The sequence below is a fragment of the Misgurnus anguillicaudatus genome, chromosome 8, assembly GCF_027580225.2.
Source record: "Misgurnus anguillicaudatus chromosome 8, ASM2758022v2, whole genome shotgun sequence".
Classification (NCBI taxonomy): Eukaryota; Metazoa; Chordata; class Actinopteri; order Cypriniformes; family Cobitidae; genus Misgurnus; species Misgurnus anguillicaudatus.
Window position 1 is genome coordinate 22284623 of NC_073344.2, and position 23104 is coordinate 22307726.

Sequence of the window (23104 nt, forward strand, 5' to 3'; positions counted from 1 at the left end):
TTATGACTGGTTTTGTGGTCAAGGGTCACATAAAATTTGCAAAAAGGTTGCATCGTTGTATAAAAGCCTATTTGTTTGCCACGTTGTAAACATAGCTCATTGATTAAAAACCGTTCACAAAAGTGCTTATGAAAGCAAATATTTTTCTTTACGTGCAGGCAGTGATGCACGACCTTCTTAAAATACTCAATTCATATTCATGATGATCACATAAATAGCCGTCCTTGCGAAGATTCAATGACACAGTATTTCAAAAAGTTCCAGGGTTACGCAATCCCGTCGAGACCAGCGGACCAAATAAACAGACGAATGTGAACTACACACAAACCCGCAAACAGAAGCGTACAAGCCCAGAACCGCAGACGTACACACAGGTAAATACAGTGCAAAAGCTGTCGACGAAAACCCACGAGATTGTGATTGATCAAGTGCTCGACCTTCCTCCCTGACTTCTCTCCTCAATAACTTTCTCTATCCTGCCAAGCACGACATCTCAAATCCCGTCTGCAAAGTCTGAGTGACAGAAATATTACGAGCTAGGGGAAGAGCAAACATTCTGTGTAAGGCTCCTGGTGTCCCCATCTTGTGTCCTGTCAGGAGGTTATGACACGGCTGGCAGAAATATCATTCCCTTACTGCAAATACATAAACTTCAAGGTAGAGTTACATGAATGCATTTGGCATAGGCAAAGTGCCTTGCGGTGGACACATTAATTTTAAGAGTGTGTGTTCCCTGGGACTCGAACCTATAGCCTTTGAGTAAAAAGGATCTGTAATACATTAAATGAGCTTGTAAACATTATGTAATACAGCAGAATTCAGCTGATTTACATAAATGACATTGTATCGACTATGATTATTGCCATCATTATATATTCATGCAACAGTTGTGTTGGTAAATTTTAAAGGGCCACTCCACTTTTTTTGAAAATATGCTCATTTTCCAGCTCCCCTAGAGTTAAACATTTGATTTTTACCTTTTTGGAATCCATTCAGCTGATCTCCGGGTCTAGCACTTTTAGCATAGCTTAGCGTAATCCATTGAATCTGATTAGACCATTAGCATTGCGCTAAAAAATAACCAAAGAGTTTTGATATTGACATGGCTGCAGGAGGCGCAATGATATTATGCAGTGCCCGAAAATAGTCCCCAGTTATTGAAAGTTAACAACGGGACAATTTTCAGGTGCTGCGTAATATTATTTACGCCTGCTGCAGCCATGTTACGGCAGCAAATTCCTTGATTATTATGCCAGAATGAGAGTATAGTAGGGGAGAGCGGGGTAAGTTGTCACACGGGTAAGTTGTCACACTGTTAATAACTCCAACACTAGAGGCTCTATCTCAAAAATCAAATAGCCACTTTATGTGACTTCTTCTTCTATAGTGAACTTCCTGTTCACATGTGGTCAAGATCACTGTAATCTGAGGTTAGCACAATTTTCTTATTTTTCTGCTTAAAAAGTAAAAAAAAATCACTTTACATTTTATGCAATACAACTTTGTTAGGTGTGAATGTTTAAAATGATTATTTTGCACAAAATAGAGGAGACCGTAAAGTGTCTTTTGATACTTTAGCTAAAGTGATATGATGAGCTAAACTTGAGATTTAGACAACATTAGCACACAAGTAAGTATGGGGCAAGTTGTCTCAATGACTTTGGGGCAAGTCGTCACATCTGACAACTTGCCCCTGTACAAACAAACACATCGAACATGCTCAGAAAACATGATATAGAAAAGAATAAGCCTCAATCTAGCAAAAAGCTGTTTCAAAAGAAAGGGAAGCAGAAATCTGGACCTATGAAAAACAAGGCAGCTAAAAGAAGAAAAATCATGCAAGAGTCATCATCAGATGATGAAGAGTGCTTCTGCCTCGTCTGTGTAGAGCCATTTTCAAAGAGTCGTCCAAAGGAGACCTGGGTAAAATGTGTAAAATGCAACAATTGGGCCCATGATGCTTGCACCTCAGGCCAGGCAATTTATGTGTGTCAGAATTGTGATTCTGGAGATGAGTCCTATTAGTCATACAGGGCATCTGTTTTGTTCAGAGGTTAAACATGTTAAGTTAAGCAAGTTATCTGCAGCGTTCCATTCAGTTATCTGGTTTTATGTGAAAGCCATAGAACATTTGAACCAAAGTTCAAAGTAAAGTGGTCTTGCCACTTAATTGAAATGTGCATTATTTGGATTGAAATAATTGTTTTTCCAGATTCTCCAGGCACGGATGTTTATATTTCCAGTTTGGTTTGAGTTTAAAAATTAAAATCAATATTCACAATTAAGTAGTTGTGTTCTTATTTTTAGATAATCTAGTGTGACAACTTACCCGCCCTAGTGTGACAACTTACCCTCCGATGGGGCAAATTGTCACAAGTGCACAGTCACTATTCAACAGTCTACAACTCTGTAATGAGATAAGATATAAAGATGTTATGAATACAACATATGTGCCCAAGACTTCCTTCTTTCATTTGGTATGAGATTTATACCATTTTGATGTATGGTGCTCAGTAAATGTTAGACAGTGTGAAAAGTGTGACAACATACCCCGCTCTCCCCTACCTAGCCATATCGGCCTAGAAAATCACAACTATTAATTTTCCGTCTGTCTTAGTTTACGATCTACCTACAGAAGAGTCAAATTTTATAGGAAAAGTTTAATAGAAAAAATATAGAAACTCTTATGTTATTTTTTAGCGTGATGCTAATGGTCTAATCAGATTCAATAAATTATGCTAAGCTATGCTAAAAGTGGTACTGCCATATCCGGAGATCAGCTGAATGGATTCCAAAATGGTAAAAATCAAATGTTTAACTGTAGGGGAGCTGGAAAATGAGCATATTTTTTAAAAAAATGGAGTGGCCCTTTAATACACAAAAGTTTTGGAACAGAAATAGGTCTGGGAACTGAAGGTCTGCTTTGAATGGCCAAGGACCGCCTAAGAGTCCATATAACTGACACGTAAAGCAACCAGTCACGTTTCACTTTGTACCCCGTCATGTTTAGGTGGAGGAAATGTCTCCACAATAACAGACCGGTATGCAAACACTAAAACATTCATTCACGAACGTCTCTGAAGTTCATAACAACAATGGCAAACACGTTAAAATATCTCTTTTAGATTCCACTAATTGCATCAAGCTAAACTCTCTGACATCTTTTAAAGACTTTATTCCGTGAACCCTGCATACGTTTCAGCTTCGTGTTGTTTTCAGGCGGACTGTTAAAAAAACGCGACACACGAAACAATCAACAAAAGTCATCTGCACTGCAAGGCCCACAAATTTTGTGTTGTGTGCTTGTAAAATGTGTTATTAAGGGGTGTGCACACCAAGGTTTACGCTGTCGTATGTTTCCAATGGATGCATCACACTTTTCAAAAATTTGCAGCAGCTGGCGAGTTTTGTCCGCGCTGAAGGCCAGCAACTAGCTTTTTGCTGCACTGGGTTAAAAAATTTTCAACTTTGGGTGAAACGCTCAGCTCGTCAATGTCACTTCTCATCGGCCGTCCAATCATAGTAGAGGAGGGGTGGGACAAATATCACAACATCCAACCGGCGCATCGTTCAACAACTGATAAACAAAGCTAAGTATCATAGCAACCAAAGCAGTCAGCATCCACCTGCTGTTTTAGCCGCATTTAACCAAAAATGGTTCTCTTATAAAGAACCCTTTATACCATCTGTATTTTTAAGAGTGTTAAACAATTAGGATCTGTTTATCAGAGCATCAGATGATGATGACTAAAGCTCAATGGGATGAATTCACCAACATCTTAAACTTTGAGAGCAGTCATTTAAAATGTCCACCGACCGCATGGCGGCATTAATAATGAATGGGCTGTTGACTTACATCCTTCTCGACTGATGAAGGCTCCCTGTGGACTATCCGGGATGCCCCTCCATACACTGATGGGTTTGGGGTAGCCTGGGTCAACGATGCGCTTTTCTTCATTGTAACGCCAGTACTGATCGCCCTTAAAGAAGTAGGTTTTACCAACTGGCTCCCAGCGTAAGGCCGTGTCGATGCCATCACGTGGCAAACCGATGCCCATCTCTACCAGACTGTGAGGGTAACCGGGCTCTGCTGTAACCTCCTTAAAGATCCAGTATTTATCTCCTAAAAAGACAACAGGAGGAAGGGAATGAGAAAAGATCAGGTCATATTATGATTTGCGAATGATTCATGTGAATCTGTTGCTTTAAATTGGTCAAAAGATTTTTCTTGTCATCTGCACTTGGTACAATGCAATTTTTATTTTGTGCACTCATCTCGAAAAAAAAAATTACAAGGACAATCAATCAGATATGAATTTATTGGATGAATCAGTATAATGAGTCGCTTAGTCACTGAATCAGTTAAAGTGATTCTTGATAACCTGTCCAACACAACAAAGAAGTTTTACTGTATTCTGTATTGATGCTTGTGATATGTAGTGTTTTTCAAATGACAAGATTTAGTTTGCATTCACATGCAAAGCAGCGTTTTACTCTAATTCAACGTAGTTTCTATATATTGTATTTTATAGTATTTTTATTTAGTATATAGTTGGGACAAAGTATCATGGGTGGAAGAAGCCTTTACAAACACACCAAACAAACTACAAATCTGAATTATGCAGTGCAGTCGGAATCAGAACGGGAATCATTAAAATTCCTCTTGATTCCACGCACCCATAGTTTTAAACAGCAGACTCGGGCTATAAATATCTCACCCAGCCTTTACTTGCGCAGCAAGACTGTGTCGGGCTAATTTAATGAGTCTTAGGGGGTTGAGAAAGAGCGCTTGAGAGAAAAAAGCAAGAGATAAGCAGATAGGATAATACAGTATTGAACAGATTCACTGAGGATGCCAGATCTAATAAGAAGAAGAAATCTGAGAATAAATTCAGATGTTTCCTGAGATGAACTCACAGTCAGGCATCATTTAACTCGACTGTATCTCACCAGACCTACAGTGTGCTTGTATTTAAACTGTATGTGCTGTCGTTTAATTCCTCAAGCTGAGCCGAAAAGTGTGATGGTAGTTAACACTAATCCAGACAGAGCCACAGATGTTTAATAGATAGAGCTGTACCTTATTTGTAGTTTAAGACATAGGTTCACATTACCATTCGGGCAAGTTTATTTGAGATTTTGAAAGCTGTTCGATTTATAGTCAAATAAATTAAATATGGTATTAAACATCAGATTACTATCACAGATCACATATAATATTATCATCGATATTCACATCGGTAATTCTACTTATAATATTGTCATCGATATTTTCATCAATATTTACATAATTATTAACGTTAATATTTCTTCATATAATTTTTTAATCAAAATGTACCTATATTTACTTAATATTTCTTTATATTATATTTTTATCGATGTTTACAATATGTACATCAATATTCTTCATATATTATTTACATTAATATTTACATTAATATTTCTTCATATAATATTCTCATCAATGTTTATAATATGTACGTTAACATTTCTTCATATAGTATTTACATTAATATTTACCTATATTTACATTAATATTTCTTCATCTAATATTTGCATCAATATTTGCATCATTATTTCTTCGTATTATTTACAACAATATTTATGTTAATATTTCTTCACATAAAATTTACATTAATATTTCTTCATATAATATTTGCATCATTATTTCTTCATATATTATTTACATCAATATTTACCTATATTTACCTTAATATTTCTTCATATATTATTCTCATCAGTGTTTACAATATGTACATTAACATTTTTTCATATATTATTTACATTAATATTTACCTATATTTACATTAATATTTCTTCATATAATATTTGCATCATTACTTCTTAATATATTATTTACATCAATATTTATGTTAATATTTCTTCACATAATATTTACATCAATATTTACCTATATTTACATTAATATTTATTCATATAATATTTGCATCATTATTTCTCCACATATTATTTACATCAATATTTACCTATATTTACATTAATATTTATTCATATAATATTCTCATCAATGTTTAAAATATGTACATTAACATTTCTTTATATATTATTTATATCAATATTTACATTAATATTTCTTCATATAATTTTTCACTCAATATTTACAATATTTTCATTAATATTTCTTAATATTATATTTTCATCAATATTTCTTAATATATTATTTACATCAATATTTACCTATATTTACATTAATATTTTCATACATTTTTACATTAATATTTCTTCATATTATTTTTCATTAATATGTACATCAGTATTGCTCCATATAATACGTGCATCAATATTTACATTAAGATTTATTTATATTATTAAATGTCCCATAAGTATCTGCTGTTACCTGTATTTCAGTTGGCAGAGATATGTTCATATCCCGTTAAACACTCATACTGATAAAATGCATACTTGGACATCCCTTTGGATAAAAGCGTCTCTAAAATGCGTAAATGTAAATTCATAAATCAAACTGTATGCCACAATTTTACCTTTAAAGAATACAAATTTGCCATCTGATCTCTCATAAGCAGCGTCAATGCGGGGAGGAAGACCTTTCCAGAACTGCTCAATCAGCATGGGATAGCCTTCCTGAACCTTGTTGTTTCGTAAACGCCAGAACCAGCGATCCTACAATGGAAAAGATTATTTGGATCACTACAAAAATCCAAAACATCACAGTTGCTTAAACTTACGTTTAATGTATGTTAATCAGTTGTATATACTTAAGAGGGTCATTCAAGCCAAATCTATAGAGTCACGAAGACGAGGAGACAAAGAGTTCTGATTTGACTTGAACGACCTTGTATTGTATAAACATATAGTATAAGTCTTCGTGCCGTGCTACATTACCACCTTGGATGTGCATTATTTTCGAATAATTCAATTATTCCTTACATATACAGCATATTGATGCATCGTCAATACCACATATCAAGTTATTATACCAAACTTTACATAGTAAAACAAAGCAATTTACCTTAAAAACAAACATCTCCCGGCGAAAGAAGGCCACCGTGTTAAAGTTGCCATCACAGATGTTGGGTTTGCCGTTACCGGATGGGCGTTCTCCGGTGGGCGGGCGAGCGGGGCGGGAATGCCGGTCATGTTTTTTGTCTGAGGTGGAGTGTGTTCGTCGTGCAGGTAAAGTGGGAAGAGGACGGGTGGGCTCCAGCATGGCTGTAGGTATACCTGCGGAAAACATCACACTCGTTTTAATCTACCATCGATCCTGTTTCAGGATTAAACAAATGCGAAAAATATTCATGATTTCCTGAAATGCCGCGGCTAATAATAATTATAATCGTTTATTCAAAGAGCTCAGTATTGCTATAATTAAAACAAATGACAACAATGGCAAGTGGTTCTTAATAAGTAAACATACTTCATTTTTATTAAAAATGAGCAATAAAAATGAAGAATTAGGAGCACTGAGTGGTTTCGCTCTCAGTATTGTTGTATGATTAATATTAATCAATGCTCCATTTACAAGGCAAGGCCTAATGCATATATCCGACATTTTGACACAAATCCGTTACATCTCATTTGTTAACATTTATTTAAGAAATCGCAAACTGTTTTTATATCTTCACAAATGCATCTGAGCGTTTGACAGTCAGGCAGCACTTGAATACTAAATTGAGTTACTACAGTACAGTCTGGTAATGTCTGTTATTGCTACATTTGATTAGATTTGCATCAACTTGGTCCTGAAATACATTTGTACACTTTGCATTATATTTCTTTCTTACATTTTAAGCACAATTGATGAAATATCCACAATCTAAGTCACTTAAAACAATAAAAGTTATTGTACCATAGATTTTCTGGATGCCCTGTAAATCGTCCAGAGGCAGCTTGAAGTTGTGCGTCTCCATGTACTGGTAGAAAGGAGCCATGATGGCACTGGGATCGTTGGAATGCTCCAGACCCAGCGCGTGTCCTAACTCATGTACCGCCACCAGAAAAAGGTCATTGCCTGTAAGATAAAGTTTAAAGTTCAAATCCTTTTGTCATCCATGAATTATTCAGAAATAAAAGTTCATGTTATTCAAGCAAACACTGTAGCGGCTTGCCACGTGTGAATGTGTGAGCAGCAGAATTTTATATGCAAAGCCTGGGGCTCTGAATATTTTTCCTCTATAAATTAAATAGCATTTAATTAAAAACAGACACGGATAGTGGATTTCATATAGGACTGAATCAGCAGAGAGTAAAGGCGTTTATTCTGTCATTGACGCTTTGACCTCAGAGGAACTAGAGTACAATACATGAGTTTCATCTTTTGTAGTATTAATATGATGCCATAGAGCACCTACAGTATGGGATTCAGCTAAATTTCTCTCTTATGCTCAAAAAAAGGTTTAAAACAACATGAGGGTCAGTAAAAAAAAACTAAAATTTGCATGGCTAAGGCATTCTTGTCCTTTTTCTCATTTGCACGTACATACAAGTCAATAATCGTAATCGATAACACTTTACAATAAGGTTGTATTTGTTAATGTATGTGTAAAGTCCGATATTAAATCTGTTGTCAGTTTGTCACACCAGAGAAAAACGCGTCATTTACCACCCAGCCAAATTTAAATGATAAAAAACGGCAAGTAAATAAAATAAATTATCAAAATTTTGGAAAAATAGGCAGGATTCTCCCCTACAACCTGAATGGATGTTCGCGATAATTTTTTAAAACTTTATTCTCGTTATATTGACTTTATTCCCAAAATATTACGACTTTATTCCCAAAATATTATGACTTTATTCTCGTTATATTGTCTTTATTCCTAAAATATTACAACTTTATTCCCAAAATATTATGACTTTATTCTCGTTATATTGACTTTATTCGCGAAATATTACGACTTTATATCCCAAAATATTATGACTTTATTCTTGTTATATTGACTTTATTCGCAAAATATTACGACTTTATATCCCAAAATATTATGACTTTATTCTCGTTATATTGACTTTATTCGCAAAATATTATGACTTTATTCTCGTTATATTGACTTTATTTGCGAAATTTTACGACTTTATATCCCAAAATATTATAACTTTATTCTCGTTATATTGACTTTATTCCCAAAATATTACGACTTTATTCCCAAAATATTATGACTTTATTCTCGTTATATTGACTTTATTCCCAAAATATTACGACTTTATTCCCAAAATATTATGACTTTATTCTCGTTATATTGTCTTCATTCCCAAAATATTACGACTTTATTCCCAAAATATTATGACTTTATTCTCGTTATATTGACTTTATTTGCGAAATTGTACGACTTTATATCCCAAAATATTATAACTTTATTCTGGTTATATTGACTTTATTCCCAAAATATTACGACTTTATATCCCAAAATATTATGACTTTATTCTCGTTATATTGACTTTATTCCCAAAATATTACGACTTTATTCCCAAAATATTATGACTTTATTCTCGTTATATTGACTTTATTTGCGAAATTGTACGACTTTATATCCCAAAATATTATAACTTTATTCTGGTTATATTGACTTTATTCCCAAAATATTACGACTTTATATCCCAAAATATTATGACTTTATTCTCGTTATATTGACTTTATTCCCAAAATATTACGACTTTATTCCCAAAATATTATGACTTTATTCTCGTTATATTGTCTTTATTCCCAAAATATTATGACTTTATTCTGGTTATATTGACTTTATTCCCAAAATATTACGACTTTATTCCCAAAATATTATGACTTTATTCTCGTTATATTGTATTCGTTCGCGAAATATTACGACTTTATATCCCAAAATATTATGACTTTATTCTTGTTATATTGACTATATTCGCAAAATATTATGACTTTACATCCCAAAATATTATAACTTTATTCTGGTTATATTGACTTTATTCCCAAAATATTACGACTTTATATCCCAAAATATTATGACTTTATTCTCGTTATATTGACTTTATTCGCAAAATATTACGACTTTATATCCCAAAATATTATGACCCTATTTTCGTTATATTGACTTTAAATATTACGACTTTATATCCCAAAATATTATGACTTTATTCTCGTTATTTTTACTTTATTCGCGAAATATTACGACTTTATATCCCAAAATATTATGACTTTATTCTCATTATATTGACTTTATTTCCAAAATATTACGACTTTATTCCCAAAATATTATGAATTTATTCTCGTTATATTGACTTTATTGCCAAAATATTACGACTTTATATCCAAAAATATTATGACTTTATTCTCGTTATATTGACTTTATTCACGAAATATTACGACTTTATATCCCAAAATATTATGACCCTATTCTCGTTATATTGACTTTATTTGCGAAATATTACGACTTTATATCCCAAAATATTATGACTTTATTCTCGTTATTTTTACTTTATTCGCGAAATATTACGACTTTATATCCCAAAATATTATGACTTTATTCTCATTATATTGACTTTATTTCCAAAATATTACGACTTTATTCCCAAAATATTATGACTTTATTCTTGTTATATTGACTTTATTCGGGAAATATTATAATCCACTGGTTTCAGCAATACATTTCTAACATTTATAATGTGTTTACAAACAATTCTCTGAAATGACTTTACACAGACCTAAATGTTAAGTAAACGCATTAGCTATCAAGATGAACTAACAATGAGAAGTACAGTTAATCAGCATTAATTAATATTTGTTAATGTTAGTTAATGCCAGTTGTTCATGTTAGTTCATTGTGCATTAACTTATGTTAAAGCTTTTAATTTTAAAAATGTATAAGTAAATGCTGAAATTAACATTAACTAAGATTAATAAATGCTGCAGAAGTATTGATCAATGTTAGTTCATGTTAGCTACTGCATTAACTAATGTTAACAAATACAATATTATTATAAAGTGTTACCCAATAATCGGTATACAAATGTAAAAGTTATGCATGAATACAAGCTAACAAAAGGAACATTTTGTATCAATTTGCCCTGTATTTTCTTTTCGAACCAATACACTGCACCCGTGTGAAAAGCACTGCTTGTACAGAATACATGCAAAAGGACATTTTGTGCATTGGCTGTGAATCTGAGCTATTACCATAACATGACTCAGTCACGTCTCACATGTTCACAAACAAAGAGACGTGACACTACATCACTCGAATCACAAAAATAAACTGATTTTGGAGTCCAAAGTACATTTTATTTACTGACCGATACCCTTGCTTTTACTTTCTTGGCCAAATCATAACTTGCATCCCTCTTAATCTCTCATCATACACTATTCATTTTCCATCTATTTCGCATCTTGTCTCTTTCAGTATAAGTTACAGTGTGTCCCCTGATGTCATTCAAAGTAAATGAAATACACAACCTACGCCATAAATGCAAATACCGTTTGAAAAGGTTTGCTGTAAACAAGTTACATTTGGGGGTAGATATGGTGTGTAGGGATGAATGTGCGTACGTGAAGGAGGTACAGATTGTGTGATCTATAAAGCGTGCACATAAACTGCTGACAGTGCAGCACCCGGGTAAAGATAACGGCGTATGAAGAACTGATGCTGGTAAAGGGTTGTCTCTTCTCATTTCCTCTGTGGTACAGATGTTCCTCAGTTCTATTCTGCTTTACCATCACAAAGACTCCTTCAGATTTGCATCTACACCATCTTACTGTTTTGTTGTTTCTTTCAGTTTCTCTTTATGTATTTATCACATATGTATATTCATCATTAAACATAAAAATTTGGCTCAGAACATGCTTTACGTGGACTTTAATCATTCTTATGGGGCCTACACACTAAATGCGAATTCAACGATTTGCGCAAGTAGGTTACAGACAAAGTCAATGCAAAGACGTGAATATATGCAAAGTTGCGTGGGGCGATGCGAATGAGGCTAATTGGGTGGGGTGATTGCCATGAATACACAACTTTTGTGCAAGTTAAACATATTCAACTCAAGCGAAAAATTTGCATGACACAAAGTTAAATACCTTAAGTAATCTAGAGTGAGAAAATCAATGTTTCGCGTTTGGTGTGTACGCAGCATAACAGCAATGATCATATAAAAGGCTATTTGCACGATTTACATACAAAGTCAATGCAAAGACGCAAATAGATGCTAACTTGCGTGGGGCCATGTGAATGACGCGAATTGGGTGGCGTGATTGCCGCGAAAATGTGCACTGTTCTGCCTAGAACGCGTCTTTAGTGCAAGTTAAAAATATTCAACTCAAGCAAAAAATTTGCATGACACAAAGTTAAATACCGTGAATAATCTAGAGCGAGAAACGCAATGTTTCACATTTGGTGTGTACGCAGCATAGAAAAGCTAACTGTAATGGTGCGTACACATCAAACGCGACTTCAACTATTTGCGCGAGTAGGTTACATACAAAGTCAATGCAAAGACGCAAATAGACGCAAACTTGTGGGACCATGCGACTAATGCGAATCGGGCAGCGTGATTGCAGTAAAAAACACTGGCTAAAATGCGTCTTCACGCAAGTTGAACTCAAGCAAAAAATTTGCATGTGACGAAGTTAAATCTAATCTAGAGCGAGAAATGCAAAGCTTCCCATTTTCTTGTGTATGCACCAAATCAAGTAGAGGTTTCAGTAACTCTATCCATCTACTCATCCATCGTATGATTTTAAGACTCGAGCTAAAAATTAGCATGACACAAAGTTAAAAGCTAACTGTAATGGTGCGTACACATCAAACGTGACTTCAACTATTTGCGCAAGTAGGTTACATACAAAGTCAATGCAAGGAGGCAAATAGACGCAAACTAGTTGGACGATGCGAATGACATAAATCGGGCAGCGTGATTGCAGCGAAAACACTGGCTCAAATGCGTCTTTGCGCAAGTTGAACTCAAGCGAAAAATTTGCATGCGACGAAGTTAAATCCCACACGTAATCTAGAGCGAGAAATGCAAAGTTTTCACGTTTGGTGTGTACGCAGCATTATACAAAGCATTGTTATATTCAGTACAGCGCTACACTCACCGTCATGATTGGAGTTTCCTAACGTCCACGGCTCATCTGAGTCAAAGTGTGTGTCTCCGCCGATACCAGGACCGGGGAAATAGGCATGCGCTAAAAAACCTCCCTCTCCGTCGAAGGGGGAACTGTCACCGTGAAAACCAGAGGCGAAAAAGATCATGATATCGGCCTCTTTACCCTCGTTTTTGATCTCCGAATAAGCAACTTCCTGAAAGGTCAGCGGGGTTACGGTCTGCCAGACGTCGAAGGCTTGACGTATCGCCCTCTGCGTGTCTTTCTCCCCAACTTTAGGTGTGAAATTATGTATGCTGGAAACAAGAAGATGAGAGAGAATGTGAATGAAATATCAAAATGTATAATATATCTGATAACTATACACAGTAGTATATGGGCAACTGACATTAAATAGCAAACAGATACATGTCCTAATGTTTGAGTCTTTTAAGTTATATACAGTATATGGACTTTAAATGCCTTCATTATGATAGGACAGAATAGGGCAGAGAGAAGGGAATGAGATTTGCACCGGACCTTGAGTTGAGTTTTTAGCAAATTATCATACTTATAATATTATACATAAAACTTTTTGGGTCTTTATAGCTTTTATTAGATAGGACAGTAAAGAGATGACATGAAACTAGGAGTTGGGAACCGAGACTTGAACTCGGTTCACCTGCAGCATTATTGCAATATGTCGACGCGCAGTCTACTTGGTTGTTGGCACCATTACGTGTGAATATTTTATGACCTTGTTTAATAGGTACTACATGTAAAATCTGTTCTTTTAAAAGCACAGTAGTCACTTTTCCTTATTTTTTTTTAGACGTTTCTCTGTTACAATAGCCGGCACAGTTGCATTGACTTTTATATGAATTAGCTATCGAGTAAACTGAATTGAATGCAGTTGAGTGCACACTACTGTGCTGTTACATAAGAATTAATCTGCATAAAAAAATTTCCTTGAATATGGGGCAAAAGTTAAACCAGGTCAAACGCTAAAGGCACAAGCAGATGGTCGCATATGACACAGAACCGCAGGCACACGCAAGTGAGAAAATCGCATTTAATTAACAAGCGAAAAGCAAATGTTTGCATATCATGTCAATAGTTAAATGTTTAGGCCAACAGCAATGCATTGCATGTATAAAAGATCTTGCAATGCTATTGTTTGTAATTCATTTGGTTTTGCATGCATCATGCATCTCTCGCAAGTTATTTTGACAAAAACGACATTCAAATTCAAGTTTATTTTGGCTAGAAGTGGGTTACTCATAGCCGGACTATATTGGGTCTTTAGTTAACCAACTAGACGGTGAAATGAGGTACACGCCATTGGTGTATCAGTGCTGTTATGTCTGGATGCTTAAACAAAAAGATTGTAGTTGCGTTTGGTGCTGCTCTTCACCCTTAAGGATAAAGGGAAATACACTCCAGCAGATCGTTTCAGCGAGACGTCTAATGGGTCCTCCATTAAAGATAATCAAATCACGCGAGGTGCAGTTAGTTACAGGCATATGGGGTTTTTGGATCGGTTCCCTGCGATAGCCTACCACAGTCATTGATCTATAATGAGTAAATGTAGTTTTTGAAGGATCTTCTGTCCTACACAATCAAGTAGAGCTTTCAGTAACTCTATCCATCTACTCATCCATCGTACGATTTTAAGACTCATAAGGCGCACTTTACCTGTATGTGATCCTTTTGTCCCTCCATTTTTGTCCAGTGAGGGCATAGCGTTTATTTCTCCTGCGTCGGCTGATGTGAGGATGATCTGGAACCCCGCAGCGAGGTTTTCTCATCCACCTTAGAGCGTACAGATGATAATAAGAGATGTCAACTGTCTGTAGCAGAATATTAAAATGGTGGTTTGTGCAGATAATTTATATACTTAAAAATAATTATTTGAAGTCATTGCTTTAGTGCCATCATGCCAAAATAGAGTAGGCAAGGTTACGATATGGGTGCACAAACTTGTCTATGAGTCTCTCAATTGTCTTTAGCTATAAGAAATAATTTTAATCTCATACTCACTGGACAGGATAGGGGTCAAATATGCAAAAGATGAGAACGATAACTAAGGATATGAAGGATTTTTCTAAAGACCAGTGTTGTGGCTCGGATGAAAACAAGAGACTTACAAATAATTAAAAAGGTCACTGATCATATAGGTCAGAAAATTCAGTATTAAAAATCAAGGGTACGTAAACTTTGTACATTCAGTCATGTAAACATTTTGAAAAGCTGCAGGATGTATGTAAACTTAAGACCCCATCTTGTTGCATATTCTGTGAAAAGTCAGCAAATTTTGGGCGATTTAGTTTTCTACATAAAACCATCTTACATTATGTAAAGAACATTCTGTGTGAAAAATTGTCTTGTTATCTTTAATATTGGTCACGTCAAAGTTTGAAATCAATGTAAAATCAATGCCTAAAAAAATCAAACTTTGCTGCAGTATCATCACTGCAGACTTTAACCTGGATTTTACAGACAGTGTCCCATATATTAGTAAAGTATACTTTGTGTAAGTGTTACTTACTCGATGGTGGTTTGATCAAGGACTCCTGTTACTGGAATGCCATAAAACCGCTGCATGGCAGCGACTGCAGACTGCATGGCTTTCTCCGATCGCAGGTCCGATGTTCGGATGTCAAGAGGGAGCAGGTAGCCATAGTTCTTCAGCCACGTCTGAGAACAAGTGGAGAGAGAAATGTTTATGAAGAAATTTAATTAGACCAATATTGAGCATGATTACTTTAACTAAGCATGATCTTACAACAATACACTAATCAGCAAAGTAATGGACTGGTCCAAACAGTGTTTAAATTCTGTTCGTTAATGCTAATAAATCTTTTTGCTAAATTTCCCCCCTAATTTTACTTTGCACATACACATTTTACAATAGTTAAGATCAGTGTTCAGCCAAGTAAATGGACTCCAATTCAAGTAAACGGGTAGAGAGATATTGCTGTATTAAAGTACACAGTCTTTATCTTGGCCTTTTATTAAGAGCACAAAATTATTATTACCCATATTTTTTCATAATAAAAAATATGTATTTATTTATTTATTTATAAAATGTGAGTTTTGTATGAATGCTAAAACTCATTACTCAGTATATACCATAGTATATACCAAGTTTTACAGTATATATCATATACAGTATCAGTCAGTATTTATCATATGGGTTAACAATCTAAACAAAAAAATCTACATGCATCTCTGCGAGGAAAATATTTAGATATAATACATCCCTTGTTTTGTTGTTTTTATGTTTATGTTGTTTTTTGTTGCTGGTTTGCTGGTGACCACCAGCATAGACCAGCATAATTCCTATGCTGGTTTGGTGCTGGTTTAGCTGGTGGGAATCAGCACCAGCATCTCATGCTGGTCATACCAGCAAGACCAGCATCTGTTGTGTTTTGGTGCTGGTATGCTGGTGACTACCAGCATAATTCCTATGCTGGTTTGGTGCTGGTTTAGCTGGTGGGCATCAGCACCAGCATCTCATGCTGGTCATACCAGCAAGACCAGCATATGTTGTGTTTTGGTGCTGGTATGCTGGTGACCACCAGCATAGACCAGCATAATTCCTATGCTGGTTTGGTGCTGGTTTAGCTGGTGGGAATCAGCAGCAGCATCTCATGCTGGTCATACCAGCAAGACCAGCATATGTTGTGTTTTGGTTTTCAGAATTCCCATGCTGGTTTGGTGCTGATTTAGCTGCTCGTCATCAGCATATCAGCACCAGCATATGCTGTTCTTGCTGGAATGCTGGTGAGCACCAGCTAAGCCAGCATGGACGAGCATGAGAATTATGCCGGTCTATGCTGGTTTTTCAGCAGGGTAGTCACAAAAATGTCTTAAATACATGTGAACACAAACTATACTAGTTAAAAGAAGCTTTCTAGGTCATTCACTTAATGTATGCATATGCATTTCTTCTCTACTAGAGTTCCTCAGACATGCTCTTTGATCTCTACGCGTTTGAGAAAATAAAAATAAACTTGAACTTATGTAGAACGTTCCAATCCTCATCCTCTCATTCCCATCATCTCAGTAGTCTCGGCTTTCATCTCTCCCTACGGACCGGCACGGCGCAGAATCAGTAAGCAAAGGCTTCGTTTTAAAGCAGTGCAGACGAGGAGACGAGTGCTTTAATTGAGCTCATGACTTAGGGTCCATTTTCAACATCAATATTTTAATGCGGGACTTTCTTCACAGCATGAAGCAAGACAAATCAGAAATAGTTTGATCACTGTGTAAAATCTATCTGTACTGAATTCAATATATATATATATACTGTATGAGAGGATAAAGTTTATTTAAATTTAGTAGACAATTTAGAAGTAGTTCACTCCTAATAGGACATGCAATACCGGAAAGATACAATTTTAAAACAACATAAGCTTGTACATACTGACATATCTACAATGCATATTAATGTTTGCATCGATTTAATGCAAGAGCCTGTAAAGACAACATAATTTTGCATATTCATTCAAGATGCTGAAACACAAACTGCACACTAGTACACTCTTCTTTGACATAACTGGCTCAGCCTCCATGGTAACAGCAGCGCTGCACGGCCTCCTGGGAAATCGTACCCATTAAATAATTCACCAACGCTGTTACTGGTGCCGTCATTATAGGATGGCATACAGCGAAGTCTGAAACCAACGCTAGCTCTAACAATACACATCTCAACCAATCCGAGGAAGAGGAGGGGGTGAAGACTTTGATAAGTCTGAAGAACACAAAAGACTGAAACAGTGAATAAAAAGCTTTTTTTCAGCCCGAGGTTTATTTCTTTTCAGTGAAGTACAGTTTAATATCTAATATTCACATTTCACTGCAAACGTATGAGATCGATTGTATTTTCAAATAAACTTGCATTTAGGTCATTGAGAATTTACCTTTGAGGATTATGAATAACTGCAGCTAAAACATATTTGTGGGTATTGAGTTTGAGTAAAATAAGTAACTACAATCCAACAATTAATAGTAATACTGTAATTCATATCAATTAACATTATTATTGTACTGACCTCTGAATTTTTACTCATGGTTTTGTCATGAATATTTCAAGGCATACTACTATAATTCTTTTATTGTTTATGACGTATATAAAGTAGTATGTGTGTGCACACTATGCAATTTCTTTCGTGCACTACCCTGAGGATGAATTACACTTGCCAAACAGTAACAAAGCACACTGTGCAGAAAAATGCATCCCACAATGCAATGCGCTTCACTTGACCTTCTATTTTCAGTGATGAATAAACCTAAAAAAAAAACATCTCTTAAGAATTAGACTGTCTTAACGTAAGCTACAGTTTAGATATTTAACATAAAATGCGAAATTACCATCTTTAAAGCTGCTCGCTGAAGTAAACATCGCAGCTGATAATGTATTGTGACCTGCATTCGGCATACTTGTGTTAAGATGAAACTAAAAATCTTTTAGGCTTTTTTATTTTTGGTATAACACTTATGCGCGCACAACTACATGCTACTTAAAAAGTGTAAACATTAAGAGGTTAAGAAGTTCGTCTGAGTCAAACAACATTGGGATTACTCCGCTGAAGGAGCACAATCTTTCCCCGTGAGACGTTCTGGATCTCAGATAGCACCTGATTACCTCATCATGATATCTGCTGTTAAGTAATCTCATCTGTGTAAGGTTTCATGTGTTTCACATCAAATAAACCACTCGACTCTCTGCTGAGTGCTGACAGATCAAATCAACCATCAATCTGTATCCCATAATGTAAGAAATATGTCACCTTTAACATTCATCTACAGTACAGTACTACTGTAGCTTAACTGGAAGAGCATTGTGCTAACAACACAAAAGTCATGGGTTTAATTCCTAGGCAACTTATGGACTAATAAATACACATTTAATCACACCCTGAATTATCTATGGGTAAAAGAATCTGCCAAATGCATATAAAAAGTAAATTGTTGCAGATATATCTACGGTTATTGTTTAGGTCAAAACATACAGAACATTATGAAATCATGTCTGTATAGTCTAAAATATTTCAAGCAAAGCATTATTGAGAATACTCTACTGCATTTTTACTGCAATTATTACTGGCACGAAATATTGTGATCACATTCAACTGGGCTCTTGCAGAATTTGGCAAAAACTCCAAATGTGTTTTTTAAGGCAAATCGAGAAAGCAATATGTCGAAAAACTGCACGTTTTGGTGCGTAAAAGTCACATGACCATTCTTTACAGATGCGAAATCATGTACTATAACCTCTCAGAAACAACTTATACATGGCCACTCCAAGTACAAGGGGCTTTCCTTCCCACTAATGGTTGGATAACACACCTGCATCTCTTTCGATTAAAAAAATAGTTTTAGTCGCTTAACATCGGTTAATGGAAACGCCATGATGTCACAAAAGTTTTATTGACATTTCGAAAATAATGCGCAATTTACAAACGTTTTGTACAAATCTGTAATGAAAACCAGGCTTGTGTGTGTATTATGTGAGCATTGATCAGGTGATCTATGGCTTTTTGTATTTTGTGTTTCTGCATGCCACATCATCACTGAAATCAATAAACGTCTGGGTACAGATGATGGGGACGGACGTTTAAGTCTGGCTTGTGTCATTTACCTATCTTTCCATTATTCTATAAATAAAAGTGCAAATAAGACCATTTAAAAAAAAACAAATCAAAACTGTATCAGAGCCATGGTTACTATTTTTTTACTCTAATAAAACAATGGTTAATTTTGTAAGGGCAGTCAGTCACTAAATTTCGAGGCTGTCTCTCCATTCTCTTATGTTTTATAAACAACAGCGGAAATAAAACTTGACAATAACTATGGTGAGCACACAAACTTCAACACAATGAGCTATGATACATATACAGTACAGCAACACATACTCTTATGGTCCATTCATACCAGACGCGAATGAAGCGTTAAGCACGAGTGATTTCAATGTTTAGTCAATGCAAAGACGCGTTAGATATTCTGCGGCAGGATTCGCACAAACGAGGCGGCACGAATGACGCGGCGCGAATTTAGCATTTTGGGCTAGTTGAAAAAAACAATCAGGAACCTGCTCTAGTAGTGACATGATTATGACGTAGCAAGCGGAGGCAGGAATACGTATCAACAATGGAGGACAAGATCTTCGTCGCTGTATGTGGACACCTGGAGCTGTATGACACATCTTCGTACTTTTATAAAAAACAGAAATAAAAAGGAGGTTGGACAATCTGGTAAGTTGTAAAAAAACGCTCTTTAGTCAATTTGAGCTATATAAATAGATATTGAGACTACAAGCTAGCTAAAGCCGGCAAATTGTATTCATGTCTGAATTTAATGCGCGAATGATGCAAATTTCACGCGCAATTGAAGCGAGTTAACTCAAAATGTTCAAGCGACCAACTACACGCGAATAGCGGGACTTATTCGTTTCATTCGCATCTGGTGTGAATGCACAGTTAAAGATAAAGGTGCTTTATGATGCCTTAGAAGAACTTTTTTTCGAAATGGTTCATAACAGACGCGAATGAAGCGTTAAGCACGAGTGATTTCAATGTTTAGTCAATGCAAAGACGCGATAGACATCCTGTGGCGGGATTCGCGCAAATGAGGTGGCAGGAATGACGCGGCACAAATTGAGCGTTTCGGGCGGATTGAAAAAAACAATCAGGAACCTGCTCTAGTAGTGACATGATTATGACGTAGCGAGCGGAGGCAGAAATATGTATCAACAATGGAGGACAAAATCATCGTCGCTGTATGTGGACACCTGGAGCTGTACGACACATCTTCGTACTTTTATAAAAAACAGAAATAAAAAGGAGGTCGGACAATTTGGTAAGTTGTAAAAAAACGCTCTTTAGTCAATTTGAGCTATATAAATAGATATTGAGACTACAAGCTAGCTAAAGCCAGCAAATTGAGTGTATTCACGTCTGAATTTAATGCGCGAATGATGCAAATTTCATGTGCAAATGAAGCGAGATAACTCAAAATGTTCAAAAGACCAACTACACGTGAATAGAGCAACTTATTCGCTTCATTCACATCTGGTGTGAATGCACAGTTAAAGATAAAGGTGCTTTATGATGCCTTATTAGAAGAACTTTTTTCCCCAAAATGGTTCATACCAGACGCGAAATAAGCGCTATGCAGGACTTATATGTTATGTCAATGCATTTGACTGAATGGTTCTTTAAGGAACCAAAATTGGTTCTTCTATGAAGAACCTTTTAAGCACCTTTATTTTTAAGAGTGCAAGTTCAAGTCCCCTGTCGTGGTTCGAAATGAACGATGGCAAAATCATATATGTACCAAAATATACAGTACAACCATGGCGGTGAGCACGTGTCCTTGAACATGTTGGGTAAAATGAGTTCATCAATCATATTCCAGTTCCCCATCTTTTACCATCATGTCCAGTGTCAAAACAAAGTAGCACCGGTTCTATCGAGTTCTAGGAAATGAATAGAAATAAAAACATGAAGCAAATAAAAGAGAAGTAACAGCTAGACAAAAAGAGCAAGACGGAGAGAGACAGGGAGGGCGATGGAGAGAGACAGAAGATGAGAGCGTACAGTAGAGGATGGAGTGGGGGAGGAGAGACGTTCACACAAAGACTCGCTGGAGAGATGCTGCTTGTCTCTGTATCCTTTATAGCAAGACAAAAGAATACACATCAAACGCTTTCAAATGCAACGATTAGCAACACAACAGAACAAACATCACTGTCACTGAATTATATGCATTGTTAGCATTAAAGCTAATTCGAATAACCAAAGGTAGCTAGCATAAATCAGGAACTAGCGTTATATTTAACCATTTTGCATTGTACAAATGTACAAACATTATAAACGGTTGTTCTTGTTGCTTAAAGCATTGTGTTAGCAACGCAAAGGTCACAGGTTCAATCCCAGGGTACACACATACTGATAAAATATATGGGCTGTAAGTCGCTTTGGATAAAATGCTCATTGTAAAATAAATAACAGGTCAACAGATCACTTGGTTGCATTTACATTTATGCATTTGGTAGACACTTCTAACAAAAGCAACTTAAGTAGCATGCACATCGAAGCTTTTACGCCGGCGAATGTTTTCAATTGTTTTCAATGGAAGCGCAGCGTTTAAAAAAAAGTTTTATCCGTACTGAAAGCGAAAGTTGAAAAATATTCAACTTTGGATGAAAAGCTCAGCTCGTCAATGTCAGCTCTCACACTGCCGTCCAATCACAGTGAAGGAGGGGCGGGACAAATATCACAACAAACAACCGGTGCATCGAACAACGACTGATAAACAAAGCAGAAGTATCACAGCAGTTGACTGAAATAAAGCTGTCTGCCGGGCATTTCAGCCGCGTAAAAAAGCTTTGGTGTGCACGCCCCCTTACAGTGCATTACAAGGTAAACATTTTTATCAGCATGTGTGTTCCCTGAGTTCAAACCCATGACCTCTTGCACTGCTAACGCAATACTTTACCATGAGTTATACTGTTTCATAGAGGTCCCCTTGTTTTTTTCCTAAATATTCCAAAAAAATATGTTTACACGACACCGAATAGGAGACCTGATACTAGCCGAACAAAAGTAGTGTCCAATTCAGTTTCAATTATTAATTCAGTAAGAGTTAAAGGAGTATTTGTGTATAAAAGAGGTTTTCACCGGCCTTGTGCGTATTTGCTTTTAATTTCTCCCTCAGCATGTGGCATCTTAAAGAGACACATTCAGGACACATTAGACTTTTATATGAGGAAACTGTGTCAAGCGTCTTTATTTAGTTCCCGGAGTCGGAAAGGACCGCTTTTATCTTACCCGGCATGATATCTCTCGCTGTTATAGGAATGAAGAGTGTTTCTAGCACACATGCATGCTTGTAATGATCGATTAGATGTTATTATTAGATTTGATTTCTTTGCACTGCCTGTAAGGGTGCTCGATTGTTTGCCAAGCACTAGTTTTTATTTATAATCTTTTTATTTATGTATAATATAGAATATATAAAAAATATATATACACATGTAAATGTTTCTTAAATGCATACATAATATATACATAATAATTA

General features: G+C 35.7%; 1 protein-coding gene across 1 annotated transcript in view; it reads right to left on the bottom strand.

Moving 5' to 3' along the window:
- The window catches only part of mmp24 (matrix metallopeptidase 24), a 36397-nt gene that overhangs the window by 4494 nt on the left and 8799 nt on the right, over positions 1-23104 (bottom strand). Inside the window, exons 2-8 of the mRNA XM_055213292.2 lie at positions 15567-15715; positions 14714-14830; positions 13031-13335; positions 7829-7990; positions 6992-7203; positions 6504-6642; positions 3857-4123 (exon numbers count right to left, since the gene is read on the bottom strand). Of these exons, the coding sequence (XP_055069267.1) occupies positions 3857-4123; positions 6504-6642; positions 6992-7203; positions 7829-7990; positions 13031-13335; positions 14714-14830; positions 15567-15715 (1351 nt within the window). The remainder of the gene's footprint in view (positions 1-3856; positions 4124-6503; positions 6643-6991; positions 7204-7828; positions 7991-13030; positions 13336-14713; positions 14831-15566; positions 15716-23104) is intronic.